Genomic DNA, 12,283 nt, shown 5'->3' with positions numbered 1-12,283 from the left:
GTTTTTTTTTTTAGTCAACTTTCAAATGTTTTAAACTGCTTTGAAGAAAAAACACACATTGCTCCTTTAATGGATGGCATGCTGTGTAAGTGGGTGCACAGTTATAACTTATGATTATGAGAACTGGATTCGTTTTGTTTCTGTACTGATGTGGGGTTTTTCTATACTGTTGATTAACTATAGTGACCCTTTGAGGTTGGGGACACCTGGAATAACTCAAATTATTCCTTATCATTGATAATGCTTCAAGTCTAACAGCATACATCAGGTGAAAGTCACACAACCTTGAGTCAAAAAAAAACATTCACTGCTTGAAAAGTTAAAGAGTCTGTTTCACAGTAGGACCGTGGACAGGACTAAAGCGCTACACATCACTGCGCGCGCACACACACACGCGGAGCAGTGTAAGGAAACTAACTACATGTACCTCACGTTTATCAAAGCAGCCTACTTCGATGCAGTGCACACAGGCACCACATGCTGCAGTTACTGCAGACACATGCAAAAGTCATCCTAATATCTTTGCAAAAAATTAAAATTAAAATTGCTGTTACTGAACCTCACAAGTAAATTTAAGGCGATTTTGCGGTTCAGGAATAATGATAAATAATTCAACAAAGTGGGATAGGGTCACAACGTCCTCCGGCACTACAAGTCCCGTCAGGAGTACTGCGGGAATACCTATTTGTGAAGGGAAGGGGGAGATTCTTTTGAATAAACTGATAAACAGCGCGGGCAGAAGAATAGATGACGTTATCTTCACAAATCTGGACGGAGGTAAAGGCTACGGTACCACCGGGACCCCCACCTCTCTATCCGGCTGCTCCTTTAAAGCCGAGCGGAGTGCTGATCAGAGCTGACGGGGAACAGTTTGGAGCTGGAGCGGATCGGATAGGAGAAGTTGCACCGCCCCGGTTCAGGCAGCAGGGCTGGAGCAGATAAAAGCTCAGATAGTGATTGAAAGTGATGGTAAAAGGATTTAGCCCAGGCATTAACCGAGGGAGAGAGAGGGAGAGAGAGAGAGGAGGGAGGGAGATATTTTCCATAAAGCCTTTTTTTTCCTCCTCTCTTTCTTTCTGCCCTTGAGCATCCCGGGTAAACCCGAGCTTTGTAAAAGTGGGAAAAGGAAGTGGAGAGGAGGGGAAGAAGGGCGGGCACAAGCCTTTTTTTCACAAACTCAATATTTTATACTTTTGATACTCCTTGACGCTGGATTTCAGTCCTGTTTTCGCAGCCGTTTCCAGATCTAGGACACCGATCTACCGTGCGCAGCCATCTACGCTGTGATCAAAAAGTATCCGTCGGACGGCAAAAAAAGGAAAAAATAAATAAAACAGAAAAAGAAACCAAACAAACAGCGAGCCGGCTGATAACGGGAGTACAGTGAGGACCGCGGCGGGGGACGAGTACACTGGACGGTAAAGGGGATTTTTTTTTTTTTGGCCAAACAGGGGGGGTTGGACGTGCACGCACTCCGAGCAAAGTGCTGACCTGCCCGACAGATGCATGTCAGAAGTAAGTGTTTTATCTGATTAAAGCATTTCACAGCGGGATGCGTTTGTTGCGAAAGCTCTGAGAAGTCAGACAAGCACCGGAGAGCTGCTGATGAGTTGTAGCCTCCACAATATCCGGAGCACTTCAGGATGTTCGGAGGGGACTGGCTGCTTAATTCATTCTGCTTTAGACAAACGCGCTGATGCATTCATTCTTGAGCGTGCATTATAGCCCGCACACATACATATATATGTAAAATTGGAGTGATGCTCCACGGAAGGATGCACTACTGTAGAAACTGACACACCCCTGCGAGACTGCCAATGCCGGGCCGGGAAACAGCTTTGGCGACTTCACTTGACAAGTGAAGTAAGTCACCGGGTGTGCATGGGATAGGCTGTTTAAGCACCAGACTTCCTTTGGTGTGGGATGACGGGCGGATTATAATCAGTGAGTCCACGCTGCAAAAATGGGGGGAAATCATAATCATCATCATTTACTCATTTACTCGGCCAAAAATGGAAACATAATTAATACAAATAATATTAGTTTATTTATTTATATTAGCGAATAACTCAATTATCAGTTTGTTTCTCCGGAACTTTATTATCACACCAGTTACTGATGTGCTGAAGCAAAGCTGAATTTTGGATAGGCCCGAGGTTGATGAAGTATAAATGAAATGGCACTACGCTGAGGAACCTTCTTGAACTAGACTGTGGATAAGTCACTCTTTATTTTTTGCACCATTTGCCGGGTCATAAAGTAAACAGATTATATTGGGCTATTAAATACCTCTTGCCGACGGATATTTCTTGCAGTGCAGTTATTACCATCTGTATAGTCCACTCTCTGTCGCCGGTATTGAAGAAAAAACAACTCTTACACACATACAAAAACACACACGCACAGGCGGCACCCCCGGCAGCAGCACGTGTTTTTACGCATAAGGTTATCCACGCGGTGTGGCGGTTTTTTTCTATTCTTTCTTTTATTTTAACACTCAGATATTCGTGCTGTATGTAAAACAAACTCCTTGTAACTAACTGTTCGTGGCATATATTCACTTACATGTTTTCATAGTTTGGGGGCAGTTGTGATGCTTTTCAGAGTAAATCAGTGGGATTTGTTGCATTTTTAATCTGACACCGCGAATTAAAAGCTCAACGTTACTATAAAAATGACATTTCGAAGACGGGCACTTAAGTTTTATCGAGCATAGTCCTGTCAAATGCCACGTGTATATATTTATTTGCAGTGAAATTAAGAATGCGAAAAATTGCGGACACAGCTATTAACCTATTATTTCTGTCCCCCCCCCCCCCCCCCCCCCATTTCACCTCCAGGACAATCGGAAGAGCTCAACAAATCTGAAATGTCCAATGGATACATCTGGAGACGCATCAACTTCTCCTCCATCCTCTCCAACTAGCTGCGCCGTTTCCCTGAAGGACACCGCTCTGTGAGATATGGATCCGCGCAAACATCTCCCACCCAACTCCCTGCAACACTATGGTTAGAGTGCATGCCGAGACTCCTCTCCGTAACATTATCCACCCCCACGCCCACTGCCCATCTTCCTCAGGAAATCAGCCATCAAAACAGTGAAGTGTCCTGTTTTCCTTTCCTCTTTGGGGCTGTCAATAACTGACGAGAAACGCTGAGAGAAAGCTGCGGATTCAGTGTTTCGTTTTGGGGAATTAATAAACCTGGAGGCAGGTGGTGTCAATTTACCCTGACCTCTCCATTCCAAACACAGCAGTATGGTGGTAGGGATGTGCACTCGTTCCCTATGATTATCGCTCCATGCTCGTAACCTGTCCTCTGAGCTCCGTGCCCCCCTCACCCTGTGCCGGACCCCTCTCCAAATACCCCCCCAGCCTGCCATGCTCCTTCAGGCTGTGTTGCTGCTGCTGCTGCGCTGCTTGGCCTCCACTCTGGGCCAGTACGAACTGTGCAAATCCCTGGTGAGCACGGACGAGGGCTCGGTGTGGGAGCATTACGCCTGCCAGCCAAAACCTAGATCCATGAAAGACTTTATGCGGATCAAGGTGGATCCGCCTGGGATCACATGTGGAAGGCCACCGGAGAGGTTCTGCACTCTGGTGAGTCCATGTCAGGGCTTGTATCATATATGTTTCACTTTTATTAGTGTCTTTAAAATGTAGGTAATAATAATGCTTGAAAGTGGTAAAAAAAAAAAAAAAAAAAAAGTGACCAGGAACACATGGGCCACATGCACAGTAGCTTTGGTCTTGAATGAAATGCACCTAGAAGTGTTGAAATAAAAGTTGAAACTATTAGTTTGGAAATCACAAGCTCACAGGGCTGAAGCGTAAAAGAGTAATGACAGGCGTTTCTAACTAAGGTCAGAGCAGGATTCACACTGTAAAAGCCACAGGGACCCGAAAGGAATGACACAAGTGCAATGACTGGGGACTGACCTAAAGGTGTTGTTTACATTAGTATGGACTTGCCAGCCCGGTGTCCGGTTTAATTTAGGGCTTCTAGAGGGGCTCGCATTTCCTGTGCTAAAATGCATACACTGGGACCTTTTAGTTCCAAGGACACTAAAGGGTGAGCTGCAGGAAAACTCGTTAAAATGTCTGCTACAGCAGTATTTAACACACTTAAGCCTGGAGGCTACTCCCAACTAATGTAGGTGTAATAATTAGAAATAAGGGTTATAAAATCGTACGAATGAAATTAAGCTTCCTCCCGCCTCTTCCGTGGAAAGTTTTATATCTGAGGTTTGACTCATGATTTGACTCACAGCACGTATATGTGTGTGTGTGTGTGTGTGTGTGTGTGTGTGTGTGTGTGTGTGTGTGTGTGTGTGTGTGTGTGTGTGTGTGTGTGTGTGTGTATTGAGTGCGTGTGTGAGACAAGTTCACCCTCTTGATGATCAGCCCTGCTGTCGCTGAGTGTCCACTCACTGGCAGGGCCAGTACCGGGGGTGCCAGACCCGTCTCAACAGCCCTGAGTCAATCTCACAACAAGTGTCTCCGCAGAGCGTTGGTCGGCCGACAACACATTATAAAATCATGTCATGCTGTTAATTAGGTGTTTATATTCTGAGTGACTGGAGACTTGTTAGTTGTTAAGACCGATTTTGCAAACAGCCCTCCACTCTTGTCTGCCTCCCTTCATCTCACATAGGCTGGCATTTGGGGGGTGGAGGGGTCATTTGACAGGAGCAGCAGAGGATACTGTGGTTTTCGGATACCTAATGGTTAATGATTTGTTTAACAGCGGAAACCACTGTTGTCTTGAGAGAAGCCTCTCATGTGACCTATCCTGAGAGGGGAGATGGACATAGCTAGTGGAAAGAGTGTGGCGGGGGGAAAGAGAGAAGTCAGGAGAACTGCTCGCTGCCATAACGTATTGACGTCTGCCCCCTAATGGCCTCAGCCTGGAAACTTCTATAACTATGTTTCTGAGTGAGCAATGATGAAATATTGATGGACGCCTTAATGGGCTTCCTTACAAGGACTGGCCAGCGTCTCTCGTTCTCGGGGATCCAGAGTGGTGTTGCTTGGTAGATGAGACAGAAAGAGAAAGAGGAATGGAGGGCGGGACAGGAAGGAGTCTGGCCTTAGTCAGCAGTTTCACATCGGATCGGGTCTTTAGAGCAGAAAGTTCTTGTTTTTCTCAGGTCGTTGGTGGTTGTGGGGGGATTTAGAAGCAGCTCTCCCCTCTAAGTGAATTAGATGGGGATTTAGTGAGCGGGGAAGCTGTCTGATAAAAGTTTACTTAAGAAGCAAGGGATGTCAGAACAGCGGGTTTAATTCTGTACCGTGACTACATTCTTGTCATCACTTTAAGTCCTCATTCTGATTTGTAATGACCCATGAAATCTGTTCATTTTCGCTACAGAATCACTGAGCACCGAGGTCAGGATGCGATCGTGGTTAGGGTTAGGCTTACAGGGCTTTAGTTAAGGGGTTAGGGTCTGGTGTGATGGTGTTGCCACGTCACAAAACTATGACATCACAACAATGTGATTGGTCGCTTGCAATGTTGAACCTTAATTTTAATAATCCAGGAACAGCACCATATTATATTGGGATATCATATTGTGCTTCTTTCTGCTGCACATGCCAAACAGGTATTGGTCGAGTGATATTAGGATACAGATCATTTATTTTCAAGCAAGTGCTATATTTTTCTTCCCCCTCTTCCTCTTCCTCTTTTTCCCCTCCCACCCTTCCAGATTTGGCAGCTTTACAGAAAAGCCAGTTTCTTATCTAATTGGTGTACATTTACATTCACTCATTCAGCAGTCCCACAAGTCAAGAGAAAGTCAGGGCACTCTGGGAAAAAAAAAGAAAAAGCATCACCCAAAGCGCAGAGCTCCTCACTCTTAATAAGACTACAGACATACTGCGGAAGATGTAAAATAATTTCCCCCCATCCACTTCTCTCACTCTACGACTGCTACAGCGCGTAGCAGTCGTAGTAAAAGAACAAAAACTGGGGGAGAATTTACGTTTGGGGTTTTGATGTGGAGGCATGCTGTAGCTCCGTCCACCCCCTCCCGCTCACATTGGTTTACAGTAGTTTTTTTTTTTTTTTTTGCTCCCTCCATCTCCACAGGGATGCATTTTTTTCTACTCTATTTATCTCTCTTGTTCCCTGGGAATGCAGCATCCTTTCTCCTTCGCCAAACAGGCCAGCATGTTGGCTTCTTTCAACATGACGGGCTTCCAAGCACTTTGACAAAGATGCTACTGTCACTAGTGCTGTGTTAGGAGCTTCAGTAGTCTCTTTGTAGCTTCTCTGTACGGCAGCTGCTATGGAGTTGTAGCTTGCAGTCGAGGGGCGATGGTCTAAGGAGATTTGAGGCAGCACGGTGTACTGGTGGATAGGTAATAATGAGGAAGAAGTAATAATGATCCAAGCTTAGCTAAGCAGAAAGATTAATTCAACACTAAATGCACACGGTGTTGATATATATATATTAAAAAACAATGTAGCATTCAAAGAGGTCTCACCGTACTGTTGTTTGTTATTTTGTCTCTCGGTTTTGAACCAAAACCTTCAATCAACGCTCTCCCTCGGGGCGGAGAACAGAGAGCAGCTGAATGCAAATGGGTAGCGTGCATGTATACTGGAATGTACAGTGCCGCGGTGACGTTAACGGGAACCAGCAGGGCTGCATGAAACGTGCACGAGTTGGCCAACAGTGCACACTAGTATGTCTAAGAAAGACACACACAAAAAACATGCACGCACAGACGCACACACACCTTCCTGTTTCAAAACACATTTGCCCATTTTAGAAGGTAGAAATCTGCCAGCTCTAAAAATAGACATGACAAGAGAGAGAAGCCGCGCAGCAGCGGAAAGGGAGCATGCAGGAAGGGGAGGAAGATGGCAGCTGGTAGCGTGGATCAGTGCATCCCAGACTGGGCCTATGGCCATACTTCATACTCCCTGCCCAGTGTAGCCATGCCAGGCCCGGCTGGCTTGCCCTGCCCAGCAGCGGGACTTCAAGGCTGCGCAAAAGGGCCACCCACATCCAGCAGTGGGCCATCATCAGTCAGCCTCCCTGGGGTGAAAGATAGCTCAGGTGGCCACTGTCCTAATAATACACCCATGGAGGTGAATTTGGGCACAGCATGAGCAGCTTTGACAGCGCAGGGGCATAATTATCGAAGGGAAAAGAGAGAGAGAAGGGTGCGGACAGCTAAAGAGAATGACAGAGTGTGACTATACAAACAAGGCAGGAGGGGGAGGGTGCGGTGATGTAATGGCATGGCTTGCTTCCCCCATTAGGACACAGTTGAAAGTGATCAGAGAGTGTTTAGATGTGTTGGCAGAACGGGAGGATAGTTATAAGTGAGATTTATCCCTGACTGAGGTGAAACTAAGAGGGATTGGCTGCAGGGCTTAGACAGTCTGAGGTGAACTTAGCAAAACACCTTGTTTAACCTATCAGGATGTGTGGAGAGGAGTTATGCTTAGTACTGAGGGATGTGTTGAGTGGGGATACTACTACGAATGCAAGAAGCTTTCATGTATCCGTCCAGTGTACAAGAGATTGAGTGGCAACAGTGTAAGGAGGATCCTTTAAAAGTCTGGGTTAGAAAATTCAAACAAGGGCAAGGATGCAGCACCCTGCAGCTGTCCAAACACAGTGCATCAGAATCTATCAGAACAGACAGAGAAAATACAGATATCCCCTGGAACAGTCTATTGACAAGTACTTGGTATGATTTCCTTTGATTTGAAGAGTTTTTGGCCCCCCGGCTCTCACTACAATCCACATTTTCTTACACTAACGCAAAGCCATCTATGTCCACTGTGAGCGACCATCTTTGAACAGAGGCGGTGGTTTACGACACCAACTCTCTGCCATCTATAATCCAGTTTTGAGATCCCTTCCCAGACGCCTTAACGCCCACTCACATCCTGGGCCATCTGACCTCAGGAATTCGCATGATAAGGTGGGGCCAGGTTTCACAATGAACTCACCTGAAACTCTGGCTGATTGGGACCCACACCCAGTTCCACACCTTGGCTCAGGCGATTAGAGGATCATCAGGGGGTCCTTTTGTCCCTCTGTGGGGGGACACTCCCACTAGGTTTATATCTGGGACTCTCCACCATTTGACCTTAGAACTGAAGAAGCCTCTCGGATGAGAGGTGAAACGTCTTCAAGTAACTTAAAGAAGTCCAGATGCTTTTCTTTGCAAGCTCCTTTGACTAGTGACTAAAGTGTTTTCAAAAACAAAGATTGAAAGTATGAGGACGCCCAGGCTTACAATTACCAGAGTTTGACATTTATTTCTCTTAGCGCAGCTCCTCAGTTCAAAAAGTGTGCAGAAGAAAAAGATGCACAGTTCTGCTCAAAAAGATTAAAAAAACCTACTTTACTTAAATCTGGCTGATGTTCCCTTCAAGGCAGTCTTCTTGGGTAACAGTTCACTGTTTTCTATTTTTAGATCACTCCAGTGTGTCAAAAAGGTTGTCCTTAAAGTCACAGGACATAGGACTGGTGGTAAGCAAACTTTATGTTACTGCTGCCTAAAAGATTTGATGGAAGGATGGCACATGCAGTTCAGGTCGCTTCTGCCTAATGTTCTCTGTCAGATGCCTGCATTAGTCTTGACAGTCTGACTCTCGGGGTTGACTTCACAAAGAACGACCCCATGAATTTTTAAAAAAACATAACATCAACAACAGCAACGAGTTCCAGGAAGTGATTTAAATATAGCAACAAGGAAGCAGTGCAGATGTGCACAAGAAGAAGGAGGGATAAGCCAACTTTAAATTAGGTATAAAAGTCAGTTTAAAGGACTTAAAGGTGCAGTTTGTAAAATCCCACCACCAGTTGTCAGTAGATTTCAATTCAAGTGTATCATCCTAGCTACGGTGGCTGCTGTAGGACAAACATGTTTTAGGCAAGCAAGTGAGATAAAAAACATTCAATTTTGATTCCATCCCATAACAGATACAGTCACTATATTACTGTTTGTGTAAAAAAACAATTTTTCTAAACATTATATTTTAAAAACGGATATGTGTCAATTAAATACTTTGCTATATTTTCAGTTTTTACCCCCAAGTCTTCTCGAAAACTCTGGCTGCTTTTCATCTGTTGAACCGAGATAGCAAAGTAAGTTCAGACTTGATCTGAGTTTTTTGCTTTCTGGCTACGCTGTCAGGCTGTTTACCTCACAAACTTGTCAATATTGTGGGTGAAAACATCCATGTCTATTTACCCTGGAAGAGGCTGTAAAACTGTGAAAGCAGTCCAATACTCTCCAATGACGTTGATATTGAGGTGAGTGGTGAGGATGTCTTGAATTTTATGCTGGTAAGCGGTGCTGTTTTTGCTGCGCTAATGAAACTTTGTTGGACTCAGACACTTAGAGAACAAATTCTCATAAGAGATGAGAAATTATTCAAACTGTGCATCGGAGTGAAAATGTGATTCTTAGGACACTCAAGCCTAACGTTAGCTGGCGTAATGTTAGCTTCTAACTGTTGTTGTTTAGTTGGCGCGTTGTCATCTGTCCAGAAATAGTGGGGTCGCGTGTCTAATTTTAATGTGTAATTAAAATTTTCCTCCACTTTTTGGCATAATACATATGTGGCTGGTCTCTAGCCACAGACATAAAACACAATTAGACAGAACTGCGTTGTCTATATCAGCCTCTGTAGTTTGTTGCCCCATCATCTACAATACAATGCATTTTTAATGGATTAATTATCAGTTCCTAACAAAGCATACAAGTACAAGTACAATATTATCTTTTTCTTACAAAATCTCCAAACAACTGACTGCACCTTTAAAATAAAACTTCATGCAGCTTCAGAGGGATCCGAGAAAGAACTGGGGACCTACCTCAAGTGATCCGTCAGTGTCAGTTGCAGTGGGCCAAAGACTGTAAAGCTGTCATGACAAAATACTTGGAGGTGTGACATAAAAGCTTACCACACCCCACCCCTCACCCCCACTTGACGTTAGCCACCATTAGCATAACCGGTGAGCCAACTCTCAACTCGTAGCGGTCAGTGTAGGCAAATTAGACATGATATATCTGATTCTGTTATATAATAATAATAATAATAATGGATTGGATTTATATAGCGCTTTTCAAGGCACCCAAAGTGCTTTACAATGCCACTATTCATTCACTCTCACATTCACACACTGGTGGAGGCAAGCATTATGAGTTTTAATGCTTTTCTTAAATTGTCAACTGTGAATTCAGCTGTGTTTGCAGACTGCATTTGAGATAAACTGCTAGTGCAATATTTAAAAAATACAGAAAGGTAAAGAAAATGATATAAAGATCTTTGTTGCACAGTTCACAGCTCATCTCTTCTGCCTTACCTTACCTACATCTCAACTACCATTACTTTAGATTTTACAACAGACCCTGAATCCATCTAATCGCTACACTTGGAGACAACAGTAACTCTGCCAGATATTTTGGATCTGCTATAAGCACTGCCTGAATTCTAAGATAAGTTGCTAATAAAACTCGTGCTGGTTCAACTGCGGTAATTTGAACAGGACAAGCTCTGCTGCTGCTTCGGATCAGCGTGGTGTCTCCGCTTGGTCCTTCTTATTCTCTCCTCCTCCTCATGCACAATCACACATGCCTACAGTAAACATTTACTTAATCCTGCCTGCGCACACACATGCACACGAATACACGCACACAGACATAAACAACACCCGCCCACACAAACACACACCTAAGACACTTTTACACTTGCCAACTGCTGTTTTACACCCAGCAAGACATTTTCCAGCAAGCGGATAATCACTTTTTCAGGTAAAGTAAAAGGTTTGTAATCCTTTACATGTACAAATACACAGTTACGTACGCTCGCTGGCAACACACACACACACATACTGATGTACTGTCTCCATCCAGGATAACAAGAACTTGCAGCATGATGGAAAAGCTTCCAACAAAATAAAAGATTACGTTATAAGTGAAAAAGCAATATCTCTTTCTCTTCCCCTCTGTGCCCTTTTTAATGGGGAGGGCCATTTCATTTGATGTTTCTCGAAAATAAAATAAATTGCGTTCTCTGAGTGAGGGTCGGTACCTCTATTCCCCTCGCTAGCAACGTATTGTGGAAACCTCTATAAGTGGAGGTAGAAATAAAGCAGACAGCGTGATAGAGAAAGGTGGCAACAGAAAATATTTCTTGGGAACACAACTGGTCATAAGAGCAAAGGAAGGGACAGAAATGTAAAGGAAAATTTTTTGCATACTTCTTTGTGAATGGATGGTGGATTTTTTCTTTTTCTTTATAGAACAAGAGTTGTTTCGTCGCTCCTGATGTGTTCAAAAACAAGGCAACCATCTGTGCTCACAGCAGTAGCATGAGCCACATTTTTAGCATTTGAGGTATTTCTAATGATCATTTAGGATCTCACTGTATTCCTGTGAGTGAAAACAAGAAAGCCACTGATGGCAGGGGCATCATGGCGGCTGTTGTCGTGGAGACGGGATCCCGGTGAGGATAATTGCTGGAGGGGCTTAGCAGTGCGGGCCACCTGCCGCAGCATTTGGCTGTGATCTGTGTGTTTCTGTAAGGGAAAAGATTGTGTTTGCTGGTGTGTGTGTGTGTGTATCCTGGAATATAGTGATATATATATATATATATATATATATATATATATATATATATATATATATATATATATATATGAGCCTGGCTGGGGGAATAAGAAGATGGAATAAGGAGGACACGGGCATACAAAGGGCTTAAACATAACCTCATGTAAGTCTCTCACGGGGGATAAAATCTTCCAGCTTATTACAGTACATATCACCTCCAGACTAGTTAATCCTAAAGGGCCGGCTGAGGTCGGAGGAGGTTGGCGAACGCTTTCGACCTGATGCCATAAAATACTGTAATGACTCCCTCATGTTGTCTGGTACTCACATGCTTTCTGTGTCAGAGAAAAGAGGAAATGCTATCACCGGTACACTTCAGGAGCTAACCTATATGTGCTCTATCTGGGACAGTGTGACAGTGCGATCATTTTCAATAGGATTTGTAGGTCAAGGGCCATCCTCAGAACAACAGGCGTACTAATCTTACTTTGAGTGTGTGTAAACACGTGTGTGGACGGGTCTGGATTGAAGGGCACAGAAGCAGCTGATCCACCACGGAGCTGCTACTCTCACTCCGAAGCTCGCTATAACCCTCTTCATCTGATCCTAATTACTTTTTCTGGTTGCAGTTGTTTATGAGCAATGAGCATTGTAGATGATCATCTTAAGTGTGTTTGTGCTGACAGCGATCTCGATCT

At 44.2% G+C, this 12,283-nt stretch overlaps 1 protein-coding gene across 4 annotated transcripts in view; it reads left to right on the top strand.

Annotated features, from left to right (window-relative positions):
* The first annotated feature begins 565 nt into the window (after nt 1-565).
* The window catches only part of ntng2b (netrin g2b), a 72,373-nt gene continuing 60,655 nt past the window's right edge, over nt 566-12,283 (top strand). Inside the window, exons 1-2 of one of the 4 annotated variants that reach the window (XM_085164892.1) lie at nt 566-1,418; nt 2,841-3,599. In XM_085164892.1, coding sequence (XP_085021018.1) covers nt 3,381-3,599 — 219 coding nt within the window. In that variant the 5' untranslated portion in view covers nt 566-1,418; nt 2,841-3,380. Of the gene's footprint in view, nt 1,516-2,840; nt 3,600-12,283 lie in introns of all 4 variants that reach the window. The other 3 variants (XM_085164891.1, XM_085164893.1, XM_085164894.1) reach the window with 3 other exon arrangements.

This window comes from Neolamprologus multifasciatus, chromosome 7 (assembly GCF_963576455.1).
Source record: "Neolamprologus multifasciatus chromosome 7, fNeoMul1.2, whole genome shotgun sequence".
NCBI classification, from domain to species: domain Eukaryota; kingdom Metazoa; phylum Chordata; class Actinopteri; order Cichliformes; family Cichlidae; genus Neolamprologus; species Neolamprologus multifasciatus.
Note: the sequence above shows the minus strand (reverse complement) of the source record. Positions and strands in the feature narration are given on the sequence as shown.